Genomic DNA, 24,582 nt, shown 5'->3' with positions numbered 1-24,582 from the left:
TTCTTTGTTGCAGATGTGCAGGAGAGAGCCATCTTGCAGTAGGTGTGGTGGCAGAAGACCAGAAGGAATTTGTATAAACACTCAGGGTGTGCTGTGCACCCAGTGGCTGCCCAGGGAAGGCTGTGCTTACATGGGGACATCCTAGGCTGAGCCTGAGAGGGAGCTGGCAGGGCCTGGTGGGCACTCTGTCACTCTGTCTGGTCAGGGACAGAGGGAGGTGTGTGGGGGTGAGCAGTTGCAGGGCTGTTTAGGTTGGAAGGGTTCTCTTTGGAGCAGTTAGCTAGTGAGGGGTGATGAAGAAGGGAAGGGTAGAAGGAAGGATTGATGTAGTTGCCCATTCTTAGGGCAGGGTGTGAAATGGAAACCCTGGTGTCCAACAGCTCCTCAGCCTTGGAGTTTTGTCAGATGAGGGGTGGTGACTTTGCCTGAACATTTTATGGCTTGTGCCCTGATTTCAGTGGTCTCTTGGTAAAGGAGAAGGACAGCAGCAGTGACACCCTGAGTGGGTGCAGAGCAGCAGGGAAGAAAGGAGTACCACAATGAGGAAGCTCTGTAAAAATAACTCAGTAGAAGTGAATGGCTTCCCAGTGTTGAGCCAGCCTGTTTCCTCTGGAGCTGCTGTGGAGTGCTGGACCAGGACCCCCCTGCTCCTGTCTGCAAACTTCACTGGCATCTGCAAACAAACTTGGATTTACACACACGATGATTCTTTGCAGTTAAAAGGCCACATCTGCATGGCAAAACCAGGTGTTTTCATCCTCCTGCTCCGTTTGAAATTGAAGGATGTTTTAGGGCTGCAATCAGGGATTAACACACCTTTGAGCTAGTCTGTGCATTTGACATCAGTGCTTTAGGCAGTGATTTTGTGGAATTTAGATTACTGTCTTCCTGCTTACATAGAAAAATATCTTGCTAGTTCTGATTTGAATTAGAATAATTTTTAATTTTGAAATTTATCCTTTTCTGATAAAATTATTATAGATTATTAAATTAACCAGCAGACCTACCTGAATTTCTACTTATTAATTGTACAGATGTGTTTTTACTATAGGATTCTTTAGCAGCATTAGCAGCAACAACTGCACGTTCACTTTCAGGAAGATTGTAACTTTTCCCCTGTTCACAAGAGGGCGATAAATCCCCTGTCATCTTTCTGCAGCCTCTAGTGTGTGTTCAGTACCTCGCTGCAAAGCGTCATAAAGACCAGCTTGCTGTCAGAAAACTGATATATAGGTATATGATCTGTATGAAATATTGCGATGCCTTTTGTTTTGGTTCATGGGGAGTTTAAGCTATTCCCTGTTTATTTCATCCCACTGCAGATCCTACTATGAGTAGAAACTAGATGTGGAAAAGTTATTTATTATATCCATCCACCACACACTGCAAATGTTTTCTTCCTGGTACACATACAGGTACTAAATTCAGACAAATGTCAAGCATGCAATAAAAAAGTGGTTTTGAGCAGAACATTCAGGAGAATTTCCCACAACCTAAGCATTTTTGTGTATGTTTATTTCTTCCTCATATTAAAACTTTTTCTTTGGTAATCGGAACCTTCTGTTTCTTAATGTTAATCTTTTCCTTGAATTAAAGTACATTTTGTTTTGAACCTTCCCTTTAAATATCATCTAAATTCATAATTCATCTAAAACCAAGACTTTTGGGGTAATAGTATTGGTATAGACAGCTGTCATAAGAACTGTGATTTCTCTATTTTTGTTGACAGTTTTGTAATTTATTAACATGCTATTATATATCCAATATTTATACTTATTCACATTCACTATCTCTTTTTCACATTGTATAATAAGAATGATTTCAGGAGTCTTACATGGAATAAGGAAAAGAAAAAAGAGCAACTTGTTCAGTGTGCTAAATTTTATCCCTCTGTTGATGTTATCTGAGTTCATTCCAGCTCCTGTGTTTGAAGGATCTGGTTTTCTTCCAGCTCTAAAGCTCCATGACCCAGCCCATGCAGTTTTTAAGCTGTCAGTATTTGAACAAATTCTCAATAATTTACCATTAGTATGGCCTCTGAAGAATGTTTTCACTTTGTATCTTAATATGAAAAATAAATAAATACTGAGAGTCTCTAGCAATGCACTGAGGTATTTGCTCAATATGTCAGTACAACGTCCAACTGAGTTTAAGGGCCTCAGCTGATGTGACTTCCTTAAATAATAAGACAAGTCCATGACTCTTGAGGTTCCTTCTGCAGTCTCAGTAGAGTTCTGGGGCTGTCTCAGATAGCTGAGACAAAACCACCTTTATATTGTCTTTCAACAGCTTCAGCTGTGTTTGATTGCAGAGACTCAGTCTTGCCTGGCTCCTCCCCAGCTGTTGGTTACCTCAGGCCTGCAGTACGAGGGAGCTGTTAGAAATCAGGGCTACCAAGAGCTTATTTATCTTGATATTACCTTGCCTGTAACCTTCACAATTCACCTCCACCCTCCTGCAGTGGTGCCTGCAGGGGCTGCACCAGTGCCAGGGCAGAGCTGTCCTTGAGCGCAGCGCTGGGTGTGTGCTCTGGCAGCTGGGATGCCAACAGGAGCACGACTGGGCAACAGCACAGCTGGGGAGAGGTGCAGATTGCAGCTCTGGGGAGAAAAATTTACCCTGTTGAAGGGAAATCAGAGTCTGCCTGTACCTCTCCTAATCACCAGGTGAGGTCTGTGGCTTCTTCACTGTTTTTTGTCAGCTCTAAAACTGGAGTGTTTTAATGGGTGTCTTACAGTCAGTAGTTCCCAGGTTGGGAGCACCACTGTAAACACAAACTCCTTCACAGAGATTCTCTCAGTATGGCCAGGCATTTTGGCTATTTTAGCAAAAACCAAAATTATATAACAAACCCATGTGACTGTGTCTGTTGGTTTACTATCAGCTTTCCTCTGGACAGCAGCAGAGTTCTGTGTGCTTCATGAATGTCTCCTGACTGCCTTGGCTGATGCAGCCCCAGCTCTGCTGTGTGTCTGGGGCATGAAAATCCTAATAGGCACACTCAATTGTAAATATGATCTGCCTCACTGTAATGTGTAACTCGTGTGTTTCCAGCCAAGGAAAACAAACTTTTCTTACCACAAAAATTCACCCTTCAGAACTCCATCTGTGTGTCAGAAGGATGCGTAAGTCATATTTTTGTCATATTATTTGGAGTTTTAAGTACACCACAGTAATAGGAAAGTAAGTATGCAGATGGGCCGATTCTTTTTATACCATTTCAAGACACAAAGAGGAGTTGAGAGTGAACAAGGAAGAGTAAATGAGGCATTTCCAACTGACCCACTAAGTGTGACTCAGCTGAGGTATCTAATGAGAGCAAGAACTTGGTAACTAGAATTAAGGAGGGAGAGGAAAGCATGCAGTAGTTCTTTTTTATTTATCAGCTGGAGGAAGATTTCTCCTACCTATTCCTTCTGTAGTGTTAACAGGTATCTGCTCAAACCAGTTTCTGCTTTTTTAAGCACTATCACTGAAGCCATTCTAATGCCATTAATTTGACAGGTGAGGATGAAAGATTGTAAGGACAATAGCAAAATTCAGGTGTGTGAGATCAGTTAATGCTAATGTGTTGTCATTTTATTTTAAAGCTCTCACACTTTCTTGGTGATTTTTCATGGTCAGCTCTTCACATCACTGACTCTTCTTTACAGCTAACAACTCTAACTCTCTTCACAGCCCAGCTAGCAAACTTTAGCTCTCTTTTCAGCACAGCTAACAAACTCTATCTCACATCTCAGCTAGCTAACTTACTCTTTTGTAGCGCTCTTCTTATTGCCCCTATTAAGGGCAGGCCTGTTCCTAATCTTTAGTATTAGTACTGCAGCTCCTCCAGTGTGAGATTACCTTCTCCACTTTGTTTTCTTACATTCTGTCTCTCCACACTAATCTTCCCTGAGCCACACTGCATCTTCAAATACTGAAGCTGAGGATACTGGGTAATTTAAAGCAAGACCAAGTATTGCTGTTGTTTAGCAGTCAGCACCCTTGAAGACCACAGCAGTGTCTCTTCTGCACAGCTACTCATAGATAAGGTTGATCTGACATAGGGACCAGCCTAGACACTTGCTGTGAAGCCTAAAGCAGTAATCTATTATAAGTTTTGGAATACAGGTTATTTTTTTTTTCTTTTTTTTCTAGAGGAAAAGGGCAGGAAGGGTGGAAACAATGAGTCTTGCAAAAAAAGGAGTGAATGCTAGGAAACAGGCTTGCTATAACTTGGCAGTTTTCAGAGATGTGCTGCTAGTTGTGCCTGAAGAATAAACATTCTGCTTTTCTGCTGACTCTAGCCAAAGTTTGTGGCCAGCAAAAAGGCAGGGGAAGCTCTGAGGAAGTGTGTGTGTGCCTAACAGGACATTTCAGATGCTGATTACAGGTGCTTTGCCCAAGCTTTTCATTCTTTATTTCAAAGAAGGTTTGAGTCTGGAAATGTGCTGTGGGATTAGAAACAATGCCTAAGCTCTACCCAGCTGGCTTGGAGAAGCTTTTGGACACTGATATGTAAGGCAGGCTTAAAAAACTGAGATTGGGCCTTGAACAGTAAAATAACCTCTTTTTCTTTTGTGGAATCAGATCAGAGATGTGGATGTTAACAAAGGATTATGAAGCTGTAGTTCAGTTCTCATAAAGAGAAATTATGATTAGTTACAGAGGCTTGTGAGCTTCCTTTCCAGCAGCAGAGGGGCATGGACCAAGGGGCTGGGTGTTGGAATTTCACCCATGCTTCACTGGGCAAATGACAGTACCTCTGTGCTGGTTTTCCAGTCTGTAGGATGAAGGGGTTTTCTTACTGGAGGGATTGAAAGGCATAATCGGTTGTAGAATGAATTGAAACAGAAAGTGCTACCTCAGTGCAAAGTGGTTTTATCTGCTGCTGCACACCCACAGGATTTACTTTTGAGGTGGAGACACATTTCGTAATGCCTGTGATGTGTACTGAGACAACTGGAAATAACAAAGCCTTGGGGTAGTGGTGTTGGAACCTTGCTCTTATTGAGGTCACTGGCAATTCCATCACTGATTTCAGCAGGAAGAGGATCAGGCTGCTTTATCAAGAGGCCTTAGGTAAACACAAGACTTTCCAAGACTAAGGATCTGGGGTTTTTGGAAGGCTAAATTGTGCAGTGCCATTCCCTGCCTTGGCAGTCCAATGGTATAGTGTAGACACTTTATGTCAATTAATTACTCAGGGATTTATTAACTTGAAATTTTAAGAAAACTGATAGCTTTATTGCTGTCTGCAAACAAAACATGCAGAGTGAAGGAGGTTCACATACCCTAGGCATTTTGGCAGAAAGTGAACATAAAATGTGTTAATTGAACAGAGGACAGTAATTTCAAAAGGATGTGTGCCATTAAAATGGATCATACAATCCATGAAAGAACTTAGAAATAAACACAGTGTTTCCACCACTGTTGTGGAAACTGAAAAGTGACAGTGGATGGGGAGACAACAACAGAAAAAAACCCAGGATAATCTCCACAAACACAAAATAAAAAAGGTCTTGTGGAAATTTACCCCAATGTAAATCAAGTTGAAAATGTATTGATATTTGGGAGATGCCTCTGACAGTTATGAACTTAAGCAAGAAGGATGGATATTTCTCTGAAGAATTTCAGAGTGTATAGATCTGCAAACAATTTATATATCAAAACAGTCACCAAATGGGCTGGAGAGGCAGAGCAACAAATCATTTCCAGAAACTGCCATTTTCAGAATTTGTAAGTAGGGGTAATCTCAGTGTTACAAAAGTGAATATTAATGTCTGTATTTTAAATAAAATCTGATTTTGATTTTGTTATGGGGCCTTAGAACTCCTTGGAAATGATCTTGGAAAATTGTGCTGTAGCCATGTCAGCTGGGGTCTTTTGACATATAAATGACAGAAATCTGGAAAGTATTCTAAACTACCTGTACTGTCTTGTTAAATCACAGTGCAGTGTTTCATCTGACCATTGAAGACTGTATAGTAAGCAGAGTTAACAGACAGATGCACAGCTGACTTCCTTCTTAAAAACAGACTATTCCTTATTTATTTCTAATGTTTCCTTAAAGAATTTGTTCTTCCAGATGATTTTATGCTTTTGCATTCATTTCTTGTTTTGGGAAGGAAGATCTTTTAATAATGTTTAGCATCAACCTCTCCCACATGTGCAATTTGCTGCTCTAGTAAAAGTGCTGTTCCCCTGCAAAAGCTTATAACGTGCTATATGAAATGTCAGAAATTAGAAAGCAAACCCAAGAACCTCTGAAAGAAAATGTACTGCCATGAATATCTGAAATTTACCAAACCACTGCTTTTATTATACTTAAATTTTAATAAACACTTAAGAGTTTGTGCTTCAGTAGGCAAAGAGATGTGTCTTGTGTGTAAATAGCTGTGTTTGACTTTTTTAAAAAAACTTTATTCCACTGCAGTAATAAATCCTACAAGCAAACTAGGACACAGTTTAGGCCATGAGATATGGAATAAAATCTCTGAAACCTCTCTCTATGCTTGCTGGTTGCCAGTTGTGGCTGTAGGGCAAGAATGCCTTAGAGAACTGATTTTCTCAATGTTTTCATGTGTGTTCAAGTTTTGAAAATAAGAGGGAAGGGAGGAAGCCAAAACTCATGAAAGGGTGCTAATAAACTCTTTGCCTCTTCATTGTTTTATGCCTTGCCTCAGAGTCTATGTCCTCACTCTCCAACGAGACAATATGGCACAGGATTGATTTCTGAGCGCGTATCACTCCTCAGTAGAAAGCTTTTCCATAAGAATGCTTTCTATTCATAACTTCCTTGATAGCATTTTTATCCATTAACTGTACCCAGAGGTATCACTTAGAAAAAGCTATTATAAATATTTCTTAAACTACAGAAATTAATTTAATGTCCTAAGGCAGTTCAAGACTAGGAGAGACTATTGGTTCACTTAATCCATTCCCTTCTTGGTCCAGGCCCGGAATTTGTTTTCCCAAAAACCATGAGAAATAATATGTCTGATGAAGAATATTCTCTGAAAAGAAAAGGAGTCTTGGTCTGAAGACATAGTTGCTGGCTTGGTTGTTGTTTTGAGTTTTTTTCCTGACTTTGTTTTTTTTTCTTATTACAGTTTCCTACCTGGAAACACCTAATTCTTCTGATTGTTTTACATAACTGGACTTGAACAAGTGTTTCTCTTTGCTTGTACCAGTCTCTGTGATTTCACAGAGCTCAATGCCTGCCTGTTTGCTGATTTCAGCTCTTCCAAAACCAGAGGTACATTCATTCACTTAATCTTTGCTGCTAAAAACATACATGTCTGAGTTTATAAATAGAATTGTGTCCAAAATGGACCTAAAGGGCCTACTTCCTCCTGATTTTAAGACCAGCACAGTTACAGTCAATTCCTAAAATTTATGAGTAACTGCTGCTTTGTAAAATCAAAACAGAATAGCAGGAAGAAATTGTATTTTTAGCAAATACAAAGTGTTAGTGAGACACAAAGTGTTAAGCTTGATTCACAGTTCAGGCTGCTCTGTCTGTTGAGTGTTTAAGCTGTGGCATTTCATTATAGCCTTGGCTGCTTTTTATGTATTGTGCTGGAGCAGTTGCTAAACCACTGCCCTTTGCCCTGCTGGACTGGAGCTGCCCTGCTGGAGGCCTGCAGCCCATCCTGCTCAGAACTGGGAGAGATTTCCTTCAGCTCAAGGAGCAAGAGTGTCTGAACTCTCCCCATGCTGCAACAAGCTTCGGTGCAAGTCTACCCTGACACCAAAAAGTTCTATGTGAACCCAACTTCAATTTAATAAAACTCTAGAAGAAGAAGAAGTTCAATAAATGCTTGCACTGGATTTTGTATGGCTTTGAGGTAAACACTTATTCTTTTTCCCTTTGCTTCTTTTTGCAGAAGGTAGGTAAAATCTCTTGGTTCTGTTCTGGGAATGTCTTGGGAGAAGCGTGTTGAGGGCAGGAAAGGCAAGGGCAGTGTCCTCCTTGACAGGGGCACAGTGTCAAAGTGCACAAGAGAGGTGAAAAAAGAGGCTTGGGAAGGATAATCTGGTTCAGCTAAGGGTCCAGGGATCATCAAGGCAGTTCATAGTGTTGGGACAGTCCTGGAGTTAAACAGGGAAGCAAATGAGTGGGATGGGTTTGCATGGGACATGTTGGGTACAGGCTGAGCTGCAGTGCTTCTCAGGTCAGGACTTTCCATCTCATGGTTAACTCATTACCAACAGGAAAGGAGAGGGAGGTTTTAGAAGTGGCTCTCAAGAAGTGGAATTAGACCCAAAGACTTTTTCAGGACGCATTTTGTGACTTAGTGTTTCCCAGGTCAGATGTGAAAGGCTAATGAGAAGGTCAGTGTACTCCCCCAGCTTGTCTGACATATGTAAGTGATAACCTGGCAAGTGTTACAGCTGATGAGCAGAAACAGATGTGTTTATAAATGACCTGTGTTAATCTTAAAGTCGCCAGTCTGAAACTGAACCCAAAGAAGTGTGCATTGGGTTAAGGATAGAAAATTTATTTCTGGTTTTCTGCCAGTGATTTAGTCATTGGAGAATGGGTTTACACAGGCAAGAACAAAAGGAGACACTGAGCAGAACTCCTTACACCCACCAGATGTGCAGAGTTTTGTAGGATTATGGTGCTATTACTACAGAACATAAGATGGTAGATTTTCCAATATTGCAAAACATGCATGAGTTGTAGACGAAAAGGAAACTGTTTCAGTAATCAGTAGAAATGTGATTTAGCAAGTTCAGAGCTGGAAGGCCCATTGCAAATGTTCTACTATACCTATGTTTGAAACTCCTTCCATATTAAATACAGATGCTAGAGTAGGCACGTTGGGGCAGTATTGACATAGGAACATAAAAATCTTCAGGGGATGGTTATTGAGGATTCTTAAAACAGAGCTTAAATTATTGCAGTGCTCAAAAGGAATGCCTGGCAGTCATTAAAGCTAGAGAATATTTTCAGTACTAGTGCAGGAAGATTTTTATGGTCAGGACAGATCATACATCCCTGAAATAGATCCTGCTATCATAAGAGGGTTGCCAGGTGTTTGTAAAAACTGAATCACTAACATTTTGCAATTAGAGCCACTTTGCTTTGTGTTTTCTTTTGTTGGCTCTGGTGCAAGACTAATTGTGAAGGCAATTAATGATTTCTAATGAGAATGAGTATTCTAAGGAGGAGATAAGGCATCTTTCCTTTTGGCATAAGTAAAAATAGTGCTGGCTTATCCCGGTGAGGATTGTCATAGCAATCCTTACCTGGATTGACAGCTTCCTAAAGTGGAGTTATATCTGGATGAGTGCAATTAAAAGATGATTTGGCAAATGCCATTTTAGAAAAAGTATCTTTTCAAATATCATAGTAAAAAAACTCTGCTTTGAACAGAAAAGCTCTGAGTGTAAACAAACATGAAACTGTAAATGACATGAGAAGAAAGCAGACAATGGGCTCAGGTATTAGTTACTGGTCAGTTCTGTGAATCATGGACTTAGAGATGTTTTTAGAAGGACCTAGGTTGATCCCTTGCTTGATCCATAGAGGATTATGAAGTGTTTCATGTGCATGGAGTAGGATAAGATCCTTGGCCAGATGGTGTCTGATCTCATGGGCAGGATAAGGGCTTACATCCCTGTTTCTCAAGCTTCCATCCCTATAGGATGCATACATCCCTACAGAATGCATACATACAAGTGTGGAGGACATACAGGAGCAGAAACTGTTCAGGGAGAGTAGCAGGCTTTGCATAGACATGGGGTCATATCATCTCTTTAATTAAATTGCTGCAATTGCACCTTGGAACCAACAGAGAAAATAAACTGGGTTTCTAAATAACCCCCCTGTGTGCTTATATACTGGGGTAATGTTTTTTGCCTTTGACACGTAATGCACTGAAACGTGCTACTGGATTTATAATTTCAAGTGATACAAGGGAGCCTGGCCATGAGTAGTGTTGACAGTGTAATTTGGTTTTATTGGTATTGTTGGCACTTCATGTGTGGGACATTCTTTTCTGGTTTATTTTTTAATGAGAAACATTCTATCAGATTGTGGAAAGAACAAAGCCTAATTGAACAACCCCCCCAATATTCTAAAGAACAGAAAAATAAAACACGTTAAACAATACTTGACTTTTATGTATAAGGCATTGTCTTCAAAAATCTGAGTCGTTTCCATCCATATAAACAAGTTATATAGTAGTAACAAAGTGCATGAAGCAAATTGCTAAATTTAACTAAGGTATTAAAATAAAAAGTACTTTAAAACAATACTTTAACACAGTTTTTTGCCATGATTCTATCATGCATCAACACAAAGCAGATCCTGAGGCAACCTGTGCCTTTGACAGTCTTTCTGTATTATAATGTAAATAAATGGAAGTAATGATCAAACTTGTAAGAGGGTGAAGAACATCAAGACAAACCATCCATTTATAACAGAGTTGTATTTAAAAAAAATAAAAATCAAAGTGCACTGCTGGTACATCTCATTTGAGCCTATCTGGTATGTGAATAACAGAGGGGCATGATCCAGTCTCCAAAGGTTCCAAGGCTTTGTTTAAGCACCAAGGCAATAAAGAATGATGGCTGTTCTGTTCATTGCACTACTATGACTAGCATGACAACGGAAAAATTGTACCAGAATATATAGTAAACATCTTTTGTATACTGAGGAGGCAAACACTCTTAAATTATCTGATGTGTACAGTACTGGTACTTAGTGTCTTGGTGCCAGTACCAGACTGGTCCAGTAATTATCATTCAGATCTATTTCTAATTACAGATAAGGCATATAACAAAAAAGTAAATATTTGGTTATTGATATCTCATGTGGTTCAGCAACCCAACCAGTCAGAGCTTATCTTGCCAATTTTAACAATCTTCAAACTCTTGTCTTCCATTTGTAGATAGTACTGGTCTTTGAAAAAGTAGGTATATCCTGTTAAAATAAATAAATAAACATGCTCAGATTATGGAGCACATAATTTTTGGTCAAAGATTTTTTGTCTTAGTGATTTCATGAACCTTAATGAATTGAATGACTTATTTCCCCAAATATTCATATGCATTTGTATTATTAAAATATATACATTTAAAAATACATTGAAATCCCCATCCTGTAGAAGAGAGCTCTTGTTAAATGGAGCATTATTAAGGTCACTACTTTGTGAGCCAGAGTTTTCTGGGATGAAATGTTTGCTGGCAAATTTGATGTTGAAAATGTGACTGAGTCAGGACTCATGTGACACCAGTGTTGCTCTCAGACTTGAGTGCATATCTCTGCAAAATTTAAGGCCCCTTAAAACCACGGGCCAGGATCTCAGTTGGAGTGCATAGGAAATTAGGAAAAATTGCGACATAAAACCCATTCATGGCTGTGATCAGGGAGATTATCATCCTTGAGTTCTGGTTGTGCTAGGGCAGGATGGTGCTGAAATGGTGCTGGGACTGTGTGCTGGTGTGGAGGAACCTGGGGAGTGTCGAGGAGCTGGGAAATGTCCAAGCCACAAGGACTGGCTCAGTCATGCACCCTGGTGTTAGGACATCCTGTGCATCAGACACTGGGTGGCTCCATTTGGCTCCTACTCAGGGACCACAAGAAATTAGTTTCCAATAGGTTTTTCAGCAAACAAATAAGAGAGTTTGTTAGTGATTTAAATCAGAATTACAGCTTACCACTGTCCCCAAGGCCCAGGACAGCATCAAGGTTATCTGGAACACCATTCCAAGAGTCAGCAATGAATTTAGGGGATGCAAGCTCCATTTTCTTCTTTTCTTCATTGTACCTGAAGGAAATGATATCTCTACATTACAAATCTGCATTTAATGTTAAATTTTAATATAATTTTTCAGGGTGTTCTCAGCAAATGTGACAATGTAAAACACAGAGAAATATAATAACTGAGATTGTAACATGGTTTCTATTTCATTACAATTATTGCTGATTTTTTTTAAAACCCTGTGAAATTTTACATCTTTCCTTCAAAAATGCAATGCTGAATTGAAAATACGCTTTCTAAGGAAAGTTCCTTCCAGAAACATAATTTGGAAGGGAATCAGTGCTGAGCAGGAGTTGTGGAGGTGTCCTGAGCACTGTGATGTGCAATATAGTTTGAACCAGGCTTCAAGTACATCATGTGAGGCCTCAGTGACCCTTCAGGTGCTCAAGCACCTCTTCAGGAGCAGGAGACTTCAGGGAGGGTGTCTTTGACAGTACTGGAGGGAGAAAAGCATTTATGTTCCCAGTTTCTATTTATCCATGTCCATAGATATCTCAGGTTACTTTTCCCTCATTGCTCTATGGAACTACTTGGAATATATCCAAAGTTACACCAGTACTAATGAGCACTAGGTTGGTCAAAATCAATTTAAATGATTCATTTGAATTCCTTACTAATTTTTTTTTTGCTGGGCTATTTAAAGAAAACCTAATACCTTGCTGGGTAGCTTTAAAACTTCAGCTGTGGAATCTGAGCCAGCTCCTTTTCCCCTCCCTCACAAAACTTTGCTCTGCTCAACAGTCTTGTTATAATAACACTAAAATAGCTTGTGGCTGGAATGAAGGAGAGAGAAGGCTTCCAAAAAATCCATTTAAAGTAAGTGTGATAATGACACAGGAAGGACTATGGTATGTAAGTATTTTGATTCCACTGACAGAGTCCTTGTATAAAATGTAACAGCCACATACTTAAGGGTCAGAGCGTCTGTTCAACAGAGATGCATTTTTTTCCTGAACTATTTTTCAACTGCTTGCTTTCTTCCTTACACAGATAGAAATCACTTAATCCTATTTTGTTTCCTTAACAATAAATTATGCATTCTGCACTGACTGCACTTGATAAGTTACTTTAATACAAATACTGTCTGTGATTGGAGTGATGAATTACTTGGAGGCCCTGCAGTACAGTTAATCAAAACAATAGTTGGTACAGAGGAAACCAGCAGCTTTTTAACTCATAGTCTGTAGGTTTCAGTAGGAGTCTGAAGTGTTGCAAATGGCTGTATTAGAACTACTTGTAAGTATTTAAATGGTCTCTACAATATGACATTAAAGAATTTATAACATTCTTTAAGTTTTTAGGGGTTTTTTAATGTTTAGATAATGGAGAAAAGCACTGTCCTTAAAGTAATTGAAAATTATGATCAAGTGGTAACTGTAGGGAAAGACTATTTTATTTACTTACAGGAATCCACAGCCATTAGGTCAAAATAAAGAAAGTCATTCAGTTTAATCATAACATGAAATTATTGTTCACATAAAGTGGACTCAGTTATACTGAGACCTCCTTTGATATCTCGTATAGAACATCTCTCAGAATGAACTCCTAAAGGTTGGAGAATCTATTAATTTTCTGGGTCCACTTTCAGCCTGTTGTGTCATGTCTGCATTCCTGAAGTGAAGTCCTGTTCCTGGATCAGGCCTCTGACAGTGACTGCAGGAGTCAGGGCCTCTCTTTTGTTCTGATGCCATTTTGACAGCACAGGGGTAACTCACAAAGATCCCCCTCTGCTTTTTGAGATGCTCTTTGTGCCAGATCTTCCTGGCAATTATGGTAATAAAATTCTATTAAATATAATCATTCAATTAGTAGAATCTTCAGGTGTAATGTAGAAATACATTACACCTGAATTTAAAAAAAATCATTTAAAAAAAGTAATTTTTAAGGACATTCTTTCTTAATCTAAGATGATAAGAGCATGGTAGCAGGTCACCTGAGTTTCACTGGAAACATGAAAAGGATTGAGAGACTGTCCAAATGAATTGAAGCTTAGATTTTGCTCAAACTGCTTACAGATACACTTGTGCCTTGTTCACATTTCCTCAGTGCCAACTATATTAGTAGAGAAAAGGTGTAAGTGATGGTAGATCAGCTGCTGAAAGGATTTACAGTCATCCACAGCATGTTTTGGGTAGTCACACTGTTGTTTCCTTTAAATCCAGTCCCTCTTAACCTGATGGCTTAGTGAAAGAATTTCTTAGGCAATCTGGTCAGTCTTTGAGTTCAAGTGATTGGAGGTCAGTGAATTTTTAAGGAATTCCTTAAAAATAGAGAGTTTTCTCCCAGCATTTGTGAGGTGACAGTAAGGATAACTCGTCCCTGTTAAGAGCCAGGGACTGCTGTGGGGCAGTTGCTGGTACATGGGGGCACAGTGATGAGTTGTTAGTGGTGGCAGCCTGACAGACACTCCCAGATACCCTCTTCCATTGCTGTTTTTGAGGCTGTTACTTTCTCAAATATGTGCCAGTTTCCTGCTGCTGTACTGAAGCATTTCCTGCTGTCAGCACTGTCCTGGCAGTCCTTGTTCTGCATTCCCAGAGGATGTGCCCTGTGTTTGGTCCCTGCCTCCTGAAGCTCAGGGTGCATTCAGCCCTGGAGACAGCTCAGCTAACAGCATCCCACCACCACCCAATGCATCTTACTTCCAGTATCTGTCTCCAGCAAAAATGTATGTCCTCTTGTTCCTGCCCCAGTTGAAAGCTGCATCCACACGCTGCACATCAGGGGGCAGTCCCAGGCTGCTGAGCTTCTTTGGATAGCCCCTGTCCAAGTTGCTGGCTGAATAAACCCAGTACTCATTTCCTAAGCAGGGGAGAAAAAAAAGCAAACAAAAACTATTTATTAAACCAGACACTGCCTTGGTACATTGGAGTTATATGCTAAAACAAGTAGTTTATACAGGAAATTTTTTGTAGGATGAAAACTGTTTGAAACCAGGCAGGGGCACCTGCTGTTCAAATGCAGCAGCTCATTTTCACCCTTTATTTATTTTGTTGGCCAGTTTTATTGAGTGATTAATAGGAAGTTTTTGCTCAGAGTTCCTGTTGTCCTTTGTCACACAACATTGTCCAATTTCTCTCCAGATATGTACTAATGGACTATGTGGTAGTGTTCCATGTTCTTTACATGGAATCATAATTTGCATAGTAAATAGCCTCACTGAATTCTCTGAAAGCCATGGAAAGATTTATTCATAAAAGGACATTTCTTTGATCCTGATCTAGTGGGAAAGTAAGTAAGAAAAGTATTAATGTGAGAAAAATGTAAGGTGTAGCATTTGAGATTCTTGGAAGTTATTGATTCACTATTCAGGAGCAAAGGTGGTATTATATTACTTATAATACTAATAACTAAGGACTAGAAGTCCTATACTATAAGTATTTTTAGAAGGTTGTGTTATTTTCAAACCAATCTTTGTTTTTTAATAGTTCTTATTAATTTCTTTAAAAAGGCAGGTTAGCTACATTTTCCTGGAATTTATAAAGAAAAGGAGAGGTATAGATGTGATAAGATTATATATAATATATGCAATATTTGAAGTGTTTTGGTTTGCCTGACTAATTTTAGGGTTTTTTTTCCCCATCTATGTAAACTGAAGCAAATGGCCTCTGGGCCATGTGGAATAGATTATCATTACTTTTTTCTCTCCTGTACAGAAAATGTACAGCAGCTTTTGCCATATGGTTTTTACATGACTGGAGATGTTTAGTCATGTTTTTAGTAGATACTGGAGCCCAGGTTTTGCTGGCTCAGTTCTTCATGTTGAAAACAGTCTCACAGCTCTGCTCATTTGGCCACTGCAGCTGAACCATATGTGGCAGACAGAGCAGAGCTTCCTGTCCTCCTCTTCTCCCATGGAGGCAGCTTCCCTGTATCCTCTGCCTGATGAACCACCAAGGAGAAAGAGCCCTAGGTGTAACCCTAACCCTAGTGAGGAAAAGCAGCCCTGGCCTGGGGCTGCTCCCGAGGAAAAAGCCGTGGAGGAGCCGTGTTGTGGCAGTTTTGTGCTCCCCTTGGGATGCCTTTGGTGGCTGCAGTGCACCTGGAGCTCTGGGCTTTGTGGTTTCACCAAGACAAGGAGAGGCATGAGGAGAAAAAATTGTAATCTTCTCAAGCAGCATGTGGTGAGATAATGGAGGGAAAGAAATACAGAGCAGGGACTGAGGTAAGAGAGCTCCCACTGTTGTTTTTGCTTTGCATTTTAAGTAATGATTCCTGTTTGGTTTTGCCTATTGTTTATTATCTCTTTTTAGGTGCTTATAGTTATTCTTTTGTTCTGCTGGAGGCTGAATGCTGTTTTGAGTGTTTCAGATCCAGCTTTTGTCCTAAAATCCTCAACTCGTGAATAGGGACATCGGTCACCCTACCTGCTGGCTTTTACACAGGCTGCTCCCTGTGCCAGGTACATTATGCAAATGGATACTTAGATTTTGAAACTTAAAACCCATACCTGTTAAAAAAATATAGCCTTTAAAACCAATACCTGAAAAAAACACAGCCTTCTCGTCCTGAGGAGCCTCATAGACAGCATCAATTTTCTCTGGCAGATCAGGCCAGAATGTAGCAACAAGAAGAGGACCTGTGGGTTTTCCTCGGGGGTTTATAGTTCTCCACATGAATCTGAGCAGAACAGAAAATTGTACAAGATTTACAATGAACTAATTCAGCAGCACATCTGTTTCTCATCACTTCTGGCACAGCCACGTGAGCATGCACACACACACACACACATGCGCACACTTGTGACTCCTCTCTCCACTGACTGAAAGGCAAACTCATTTATTTGGAGTTTATGCTGCTAGAGGAGCTGCACCAAAAGCTGCATGCTGGACTGCAGGTGAAATTGCTGATTGTTCCTGTTGCTTTTTTGCATCGGAGCAAAATTTATCCTATGCTTTGAGTACACAAATAAAGTGCTTTGAGCATACAAATAAACTCATTTATGAAATATTTAAACTTAGAGCCCTCCTGGTGCTGTGGATGGAGCTGATGGACGAGCATTTAACAAAAGCAGAGTTTTGCATTCCATGAACTGTTCCTGCAATTACTACTGTAGTGGCTAAAAGTTCAAGTTTAATAGCAGTATATCATAGTGCTTGGAAGTGAGTTTGGCTGTAAAAGAAATTGCTGGCACTAAAAGCGTTCATTAGAGAAATGCTAAGGGTAATTTATTGGCTATTTTATGTATAAGTAGGATGATCATTTGATTTAAGCTTTAAAAAGCTCTAATTATTTTTAAATGGCAAAGCTTTGTGCTGAGGGCTTTTGGTGTTTAAAATGGCACTGCTATTTCATCCTCCATAGAATGAAGAACTTTTTCCCCAACAGAACAAAAGTTTTGACTTGGTCTTAAAATGAAAAATCAGCAGGCTGGTGGAATTGTTCTTGCACCAAGCTGTAGTTGTTAAATTCTGAGGTCAAACTGCTTTTACCATTAATGTGTTTCTGAAGCTCAAGGTGCTACTGGCATTTTAGTTTTTTGCAGGATATAAATTGTTATTACCCATTCCTGCCTAGAATAATTATACCTTTGGGAAGCCCAGGATATTAAACTGCATTTTTTTGGTCTAAAATTTGGAGGAGCAGTCCTAAATTAATTTAACAAATTGCTGTATTTTTATCAGCAATGAAGATTGTAATATGTTATCCTATCCTTGTTTTGCATACACAGATATATTTTTAACATGTACAAAAACATCTCTGAGCATGACTCATATTTTCATTTACAAAAAAGAGGTAAAGAATAAGTCATCTCACTAACTAGTCCTCTTGAAAGTGTTAAAACACATGTGGCATGCTGTAATAGGTAATAGTGCTCATTTCATGCATCTCTTTTTAGACAGAAAAGAAGATCCAATATGATATGGAACAGAAATTCATATAGAAAATCTTGATAACACAGCATTCATAAAAGAAGTTCCTTTAAAAATCCAAGTTACAGAATTCTCAGTCAGTTTGGAGCTGATTTATGGCTGAACCAGCTCCAGTAATTGCTATCTGCATTAATTTCAAACTTTCCAGGGCCAATGGAGACTTAACACCAGGTTTTTAATAAACCACACATTTCAAGGGACTTGTTAAATTGGTGAGGTTTTCTTTTGGAAAGGGAAACTTTGTCCAAGATGAATTTTGTTTTAGAATTGGGTAGAAGGTATTTATATTTTTACATGTCTTACTGAGGAAATGGTGAAGTTAATTATTTGGCTTTCTCATTTCAGTTTGAACAGAATAAAATGTTTTAACTCGTCCATAATAAATCTTAATATTACATTTATAGACAGATTTATTAATTTAGTTACAGTAGGTATTTTACATCATGTTTTAACATAATTTATATTTGCAATGATGATGATGATGATGATTTTTATATGCAGTTATTGAAAATGGGTCTTTTTTCGTGTCCTGAAAAATTTCAAAGTGTGGACTTCTGTTCACTCTCAGAATAAAACCATCTGTGGAAATGCTGTTTTTGAGCATTCGGTGCCCAACAGAAAAGCTCAACTGCTCTCTATGGCTAACAGCCATAATTCCTGTAGTTCCCATTTCCTGGTAATTTCCTTTCCTTTCCTTGATAATTAATCATATCTGACCTCCTTTTTGCTATTTACTCTCTTTGCCGTGTGACAGTTGGATTCTATGGTAATTTTCATGAATCATAAAAGTCACAGGACACATGACAGACAGTTGTTTCTTGAATTCCAAAAGTGAGTCACAATGCTGTTTGCCTGATCCTTGGAAAGCTGCAAGACTGACAGGCAAAGCCATTCCAGAGCAAAACAATTCAACAGTTGTCTGCTTTTACTGCATGCTGGATAAAGGCTGAACAGATTGTTTTGGTATTTGCATAGTTCTTAGACCAACTGTATCTACATGCAAAATAGTTCCATTTTGTTGGGATTATAGAGAATATTGGATCACCCTGGTTTAGGAGCAGATTTCATATTGTTCCTGTGTGTGACTGTGGGTTTGCCAGGGCAGAAGGAAGGTGGAGGTCTGGCTGAAAACCCAGGGCCAGGAGGGAGCAGAAGAGGAGCAGGAGCTGGGCATGGTGTGGAACTTGGTGGGGTTTTACTGCTGTGAGGTTTTTCCTTTGAAGGCTCTGAGCTCAGGTGAATACTTCAGCACTCTGATGACCAAATTAGCAAAAGTGGGCACCGTTTTTGGCAAACTTGGTATGGGCTTGTGGGGCCAGCCCTGTGAGGCTTTGTGTGAGGCTGATCTGTCAGTACTCTGGAGCCATTTGGTGGCCAAGGAAAGAATGTTCCTTGCCAGTAGGGATCACTGGAGTCTTAGTCTGCTGCTGACAGGGCCAAGAGAAAGAATACAAAAGGTACCAGGGTGATCCCCACAGACCAGATCAAGCAGAAGGTTTAAATTCCATTTCTGCAGTGCTAAAACACATAGCCATAAAGTCCATCTTCAAACCTAAAGCACCATGATGCTGGGTATCATGTAGATCATTTGATCTAGAAGGAAACACATGAAATCATGGTATTTACCCTTAAAAATCAACTAACTAACCCTGGGTTTTTTTGTTACTAAAAGCTGGTGAGTAGAGTTAAACCATGCAGCATAGCATTAAATGCTTCATATATCAAGCTGAAAAATTTGAATCTGGAGAAGATGGCTGGACTCAGGTACATCACCAGGAGATAAAAATAATTTTTAAATTGCTATTTTGTGAGGGCAACTTGTTTGTTAGTTCCTGTTTCCTTTTAAATTTCAACTGGCAACTGGCAAGGAGCAGTGAACAGGTGAGTTGCAACACTTTCCTTAGCTTGAGGTGCTTGTACATGTTTTTATATGTTAGGAGACATGTTTGATTTTGGCACTCATTGAATGTGTGTGGAACCAGATCTTCAGTGGTGTTGGGAGAATGTTCAGGGTAGCTGAGGATAAATGATTCCAAGCTTGGCCTTGATTTGTGACAGGGAAGAAAGGAGCTTTAGTGTCTCTCACAATGGTGCTGCCAAGTCCCATACTCCTTAGGAGATGCTCTTCATTGCTGAGCAGTTGGGTAATACAGGCCCTGGCAAAGGCAGGGGGAGCTGCAGCTGAGCTGCCACCTCATTTGATGAGGAGTGTCTCTGCTTTTGCATCCAAAATGCCTTTGGTGCCTTCTGTCTTGGAGGCTTTGCACACATGTAGCCTATCCCAGGCACCAGTGTCCTTGATGTGTTACAGAAGCCACGAGTCACATACTGCTGTTGTTTAATGACTTTGGACTCAGCCTGAATGAAACCATTTCCATTTCCTTTAGGAGTTGATCAGGACACTTTCCCAGCTCTGAATACACAAAACAAAGGGTGGATGATGTGCCTGATAACAAATATCTAGATTTTAGTGGATAGGTCTCACAGATTCCTTCACTTGAGGTTCTCTTGGTAAGCAGTTTATCTCACTTACCTATCTTTGAAGAAAAATGTTTCTCCTCTAATTTGTGCGACTCCATCAAACACAATTTCATGCTTGCAGAGCTCTGGAGTGACAGGTCCAAGGGTTGGCTGTGGGCCTGGTCCTGGTCCTGGTCCTGGCCCCACATCAGGTGACACCTCTGTGATGGTGAACAGAGACATTCTGTTACATGGGAATGAGGGGCTTCACATGGAGAGCAAGAGCTGCCATGGCTTCTAAAAGGGTAATTATTTGGAGAGAGTTCTTGAAGGAGGAAAAACTGATAATGAAATCTCTTCAGAAGAAGGGTGGTTTAGCAGAGCTGAGGAAGCCTTGACTTCCACTCCTGCCTTATTCCTCTGTGTGGCCTCATTTGAGACATGGTGCCTGTGTGTGTCTGTCTGGGCTGCCTGTTTAACCTGAGAGATAATTAGAAGTGACTACACTGGGTTCAGAAGTGAACATTAAAATTTTTATTTTGCTGGCTTCTGAAAAGAAGATCGAGATTTCAAAGTCCTTGTACTCAGAATTATGTGCAGCTCTGCTGAGAAAGATGTCAAAGTGGATTTCTCTTTTTTAAAGAAGGGCCAATATTTGGCAAGTTACAAAGCTGCATTTTGAGCCATTTGTGTGATCTTTCTGCCCTCACCAAGAATCAAAATGTGTTTTTCAGAGCATGCATTTTTCCATCTGGTTTATTTTATTTGGTATTATTATTTGGCTTGGGGCATTTGCCTCTTTTTCTCGGACATTGGGTTAATTTACGGCATGAGAAAAAATTTGAGTGTAGTTGATTTATAATAACAACAAAGCGAGAAGTTTTTTTGGATACTTATTTTACATGGAAAGCTGTTTGTAAAGGGTTATATGAGTTAAAAAGACAAAGAAAGATTGGATCTTGAAGCATGCTTTAAGACACCTGGTATAAGTTCTGAACTCTTATCAAGGATACACAGTATGGGCTCAGAAAACTCACTTAATCTTGACCATGTCTCAATTCCCATTCTTAATTAAAGCAGCTAAGAACAAGGAATAATGAAGATTCAAATCAGATTTTTGTCTCATGTGATAATATTTTTGGCATATTCTTATTAAAATTTCTGAGATGGGGAATACTGTAGAATATAGTCACAGTTAAAAAGATCTCTCAGTAGAAAAGTGAAAAGCAGGGAAAGAGAAATAGAATATGGGAATGACTGCTGAATTGACTGTAGTGTCCTGCTGCCTCTGCAAGGTAGAAAATGTATACATGGAAGGAATCTTAATCATGATACCACTTATGCATTTTACTAAGACTATCTGTGGAGAAAACAGCAAGTGCTAAAGATGCAGCTACATAAAAAATACTTAAATTCACTTTTTCTTTAGGAGTCTGCCTAATACATTTGCACTGAAGTTTCAGCTCCCACACATTTTCTGCAAATGTTATTGTGATGGTACAGCTTGAATTGTGGGAAGGCAATGTGAGCTGTTTGCAAGCTGGGACACAGGAAACAATGTCCTTCCCCTCTTGCAGAGGGTCACAGTCTGGGCAGCTCAGAGTGTTTCAGAAAGTGACATCCAGGCCCACCCACGTCAGGTATTTCAAGCTAGAGACAAACATGGCATTTCGTTGTCCCAGTAAAGGCACTAGAAATTCTCATCTAAAATTTTGTTTGTGGGGTGTTTTGATGCTCCTTTTGATTCAGTAACTTTAGTGATCTGTCACACTTAAGTTGTGATATTTGATTGAAGTAGGAGGCCTGGTAATATGAAGAAAGCAGGGGGAAAGGAGCAGAGGATGTTTCTGGCACTGGTGGCATTGTGCCGTTTGTAATTCACTGCAAATTCTGAGTGCCAGATTTCAGCCTGTGCTGGCTGATTTTCTGATGAGTTCTGCTGATGGGGGAGGACTTTACCATAAAGCTCCTGGATCCCTTTAATGTCATCCTGAGAGAGACGGAAGTTCTTGGTGTAGGTGTAGATGGGGGCCATGAGAGCTCCCGGGTCCTCAGAGTGCTCTAATCCCATGGCATGGCCAAATTCATGGGCAGCGACCAAGAAGAGACTGTACCCTGAATAACACAGGAAGACAGTGTTAGCTGCTTGCATTTGAATAGAATCGTGCCACACAGGTTATCCACAATAAATAATAGTGATTAACATTTACAGCCTCCCATGGTGAACATCACACCTCTTGCCAATAATGCCATTTCACTGGGGAGGTTCTATAACCTTCCTGTGTGGGTGATCTGTGCTGCTGTCTCCCATGCAAGGGACTCTGAGCACAGCCTTAATACTTGTGTGAGAAAAGGAACTGTAACAAAAAACATTGGACACCCCGTTTAGATACAGAAGGATTGCACTTGCAATCTAGATATCAAATCTTCCTTTCCACCATGAAATGGATTGTAAGTGATAAAAAGGTCTGTAAATATGTGTTTCTGAGAACAGGCTCTGCATCAGCACTGGTGTACCAGATATTGTTAGGTTAGAAATAACCTTCTATCAGAGAATGAGATTTTATCAATTATGCCCAAATAGTCTCTGAAACTTGTCAGATTTCTTTCTTCCTAGAATAACCCCCCAAATCTAGCATTTATTTGTAAACATGTAAAAAGCCTTTTGCCCTTGTTAAAATATGGCAAATATTAACCAAAGTAATTTTAAATAACGATATCGGCTACATAAACTTTATACTGTCACACTTTTTAAACATGTTTTTCATCCTTCCCAATATCACTCACAAATGTATTAATTTTTTACATTAGTGTTTGTTCCTAATTTGTATCAGTGCATAATTTATTGCGTACTAGCGAAATGCTATAAGTACTTGTGGCTTTTAGCCTTGGAAGGAAAATCTGGTGGGGAGAAAAACATCTATTTATGCATTAATTTATTTCATGGTTTTGTATTTTGTATTTTGTATATATATATATATCCTGCTTCACTCTAGCTTTAGAAAATCTGAATATTTCAGGCAAGCTCAAGGTGTGACTCTAGCTGTCGTCTCACGCTTCAGCACAGGGGCTTTGCTGAGACTGCAGCTGGGGAGAAGCGCAGGAGTGCTGAGCGTGGCATCATCGCACAGGTGCTGCCATGGAGGTGGGCACTGCCCAGTGAGCCCCGTGCTGTGACAGGAGGTGTCACCTTGGTCGGGACAGAAGCCCCACTTGCGGTCGTCGTCGTAGCTGCTGGTGGAGGCGCACCAGAGCTTGCCGTCGCTGCGCCCCGCGCTCGTGCACGACTCGTACTTGTTCCCCAGGAAGATGAAGGGGAACACGCACGGAGCTCCCTCGGAATTCCCACCAACTGTTGACATGGCTGTGCAAAAATGACAGGAAAACACAGTGAGAAGGGGGTCCCTTTGGCGTCCTCTTAACTGCACTAAAGCAGGAAGGAAGCAGAAACAGTGAGGTCCTTCCAGGAATATGAAGAGTGAGGTTAAAAGTAATATTTGAAAGTTGTCGGACAGAATTAAAAAGGAAAATTCTGCACATTGCCATTGCAATGGACTTGCCAATAGTTTTGGTGGGGGAGAGAAGGAGCCCTGGACTCATGTTCAGCTCTGGGAAAGCAGCAGTTTAACTTATGCCTTTTACTAACACTGTCTGGGGAGAAAACAACAAATGTTAAAGATCTAGGTACATAAAAATACTTAAATTCACAGCTTTTTTAGGAGACTGCCTAATACATTTGCACTGCAGTTTCAGCTCCCACACACTTTCTGCAAATGTTATCGTGATGGTACAGCTTGAATTGTGGAATAACCTTCTGCTTTATCTTTTTTGGAAGGTGATTCCCAGCAAGTGCCTTTTAATGCTCATTCCTGGTGTTATTTTAAAGTGCTTTAAAGTATTTAGGTGGAAGGTATGGTTAGTGTCAGAAAGGTTAAAGAGCTGTTGAATATCCACCTGGCTGATGGGTGTCCCACTGAAGAATAAGCTTTATATATCCTAATAAATAGAATATTTAATTATAATATAATACAATATATTATATTAGATATATTATTATAAGTATTAGAATTTACATAATCTATAATATAATTATAATATTTAATATAATATAATAAACAGCAGGATGCTGTTAAAAATCATGTGATTTTAAACATTTTTTAAAGAAAAGGATGTATTAAATGGGGATAACGTTTTTTTAAACCATTTTTTTTGCAAATACCTGAGAAATTTTCCTGTGTTCTCATCTAGGTAGTATATGGCAGTAATATATAAGAAATAATACTTGTATGTGCAAGTACAAGTATTTCTAGAGGGAAGAGGATGTAACTGCATTTAAAATAACAGTTTAAAGTAGGTGTCATGAACAGAATATGAAAAGAATATAAAACTCATTTAAATTCATTTACACAGCTACCTGGAAATTACAGTTCCTTTCCAATTATGGTCTGTCTTCTGGGAAGGTACATGACAGCAATATAGAGGCAAAGCTG

The 24,582-nt window shown here is 39.7% G+C and overlaps 1 protein-coding gene across 1 annotated transcript in view; it reads right to left on the bottom strand.

Annotated features, from left to right (window-relative positions):
* Nucleotides 1–9,927: 9,927 nt before the first annotated feature.
* MMP2 (matrix metallopeptidase 2) overlaps nucleotides 9,928–24,582 on the bottom strand; it is a 29,375-nt gene continuing 14,720 nt past the window's right edge. The window contains exons 7-13 of the mRNA XM_009090629.4: nucleotides 23,283–23,456; nucleotides 22,052–22,207; nucleotides 20,166–20,313; nucleotides 16,243–16,379; nucleotides 14,402–14,561; nucleotides 11,656–11,765; nucleotides 9,928–10,918 (exon numbers count right to left, since the gene is read on the bottom strand). Of these exons, the coding sequence (XP_009088877.1) occupies nucleotides 10,815–10,918; nucleotides 11,656–11,765; nucleotides 14,402–14,561; nucleotides 16,243–16,379; nucleotides 20,166–20,313; nucleotides 22,052–22,207; nucleotides 23,283–23,456 (989 nt within the window). The 3' untranslated portion in view covers nucleotides 9,928–10,814. The remainder of the gene's footprint in view (nucleotides 10,919–11,655; nucleotides 11,766–14,401; nucleotides 14,562–16,242; nucleotides 16,380–20,165; nucleotides 20,314–22,051; nucleotides 22,208–23,282; nucleotides 23,457–24,582) is intronic.

Source organism: Serinus canaria, chromosome 11 (genome assembly GCF_022539315.1).
Source record: "Serinus canaria isolate serCan28SL12 chromosome 11, serCan2020, whole genome shotgun sequence".
Classification (NCBI taxonomy): domain Eukaryota; kingdom Metazoa; phylum Chordata; class Aves; order Passeriformes; family Fringillidae; genus Serinus; species Serinus canaria.
Note: the sequence above shows the minus strand (reverse complement) of the source record. Positions and strands in the feature narration are given on the sequence as shown.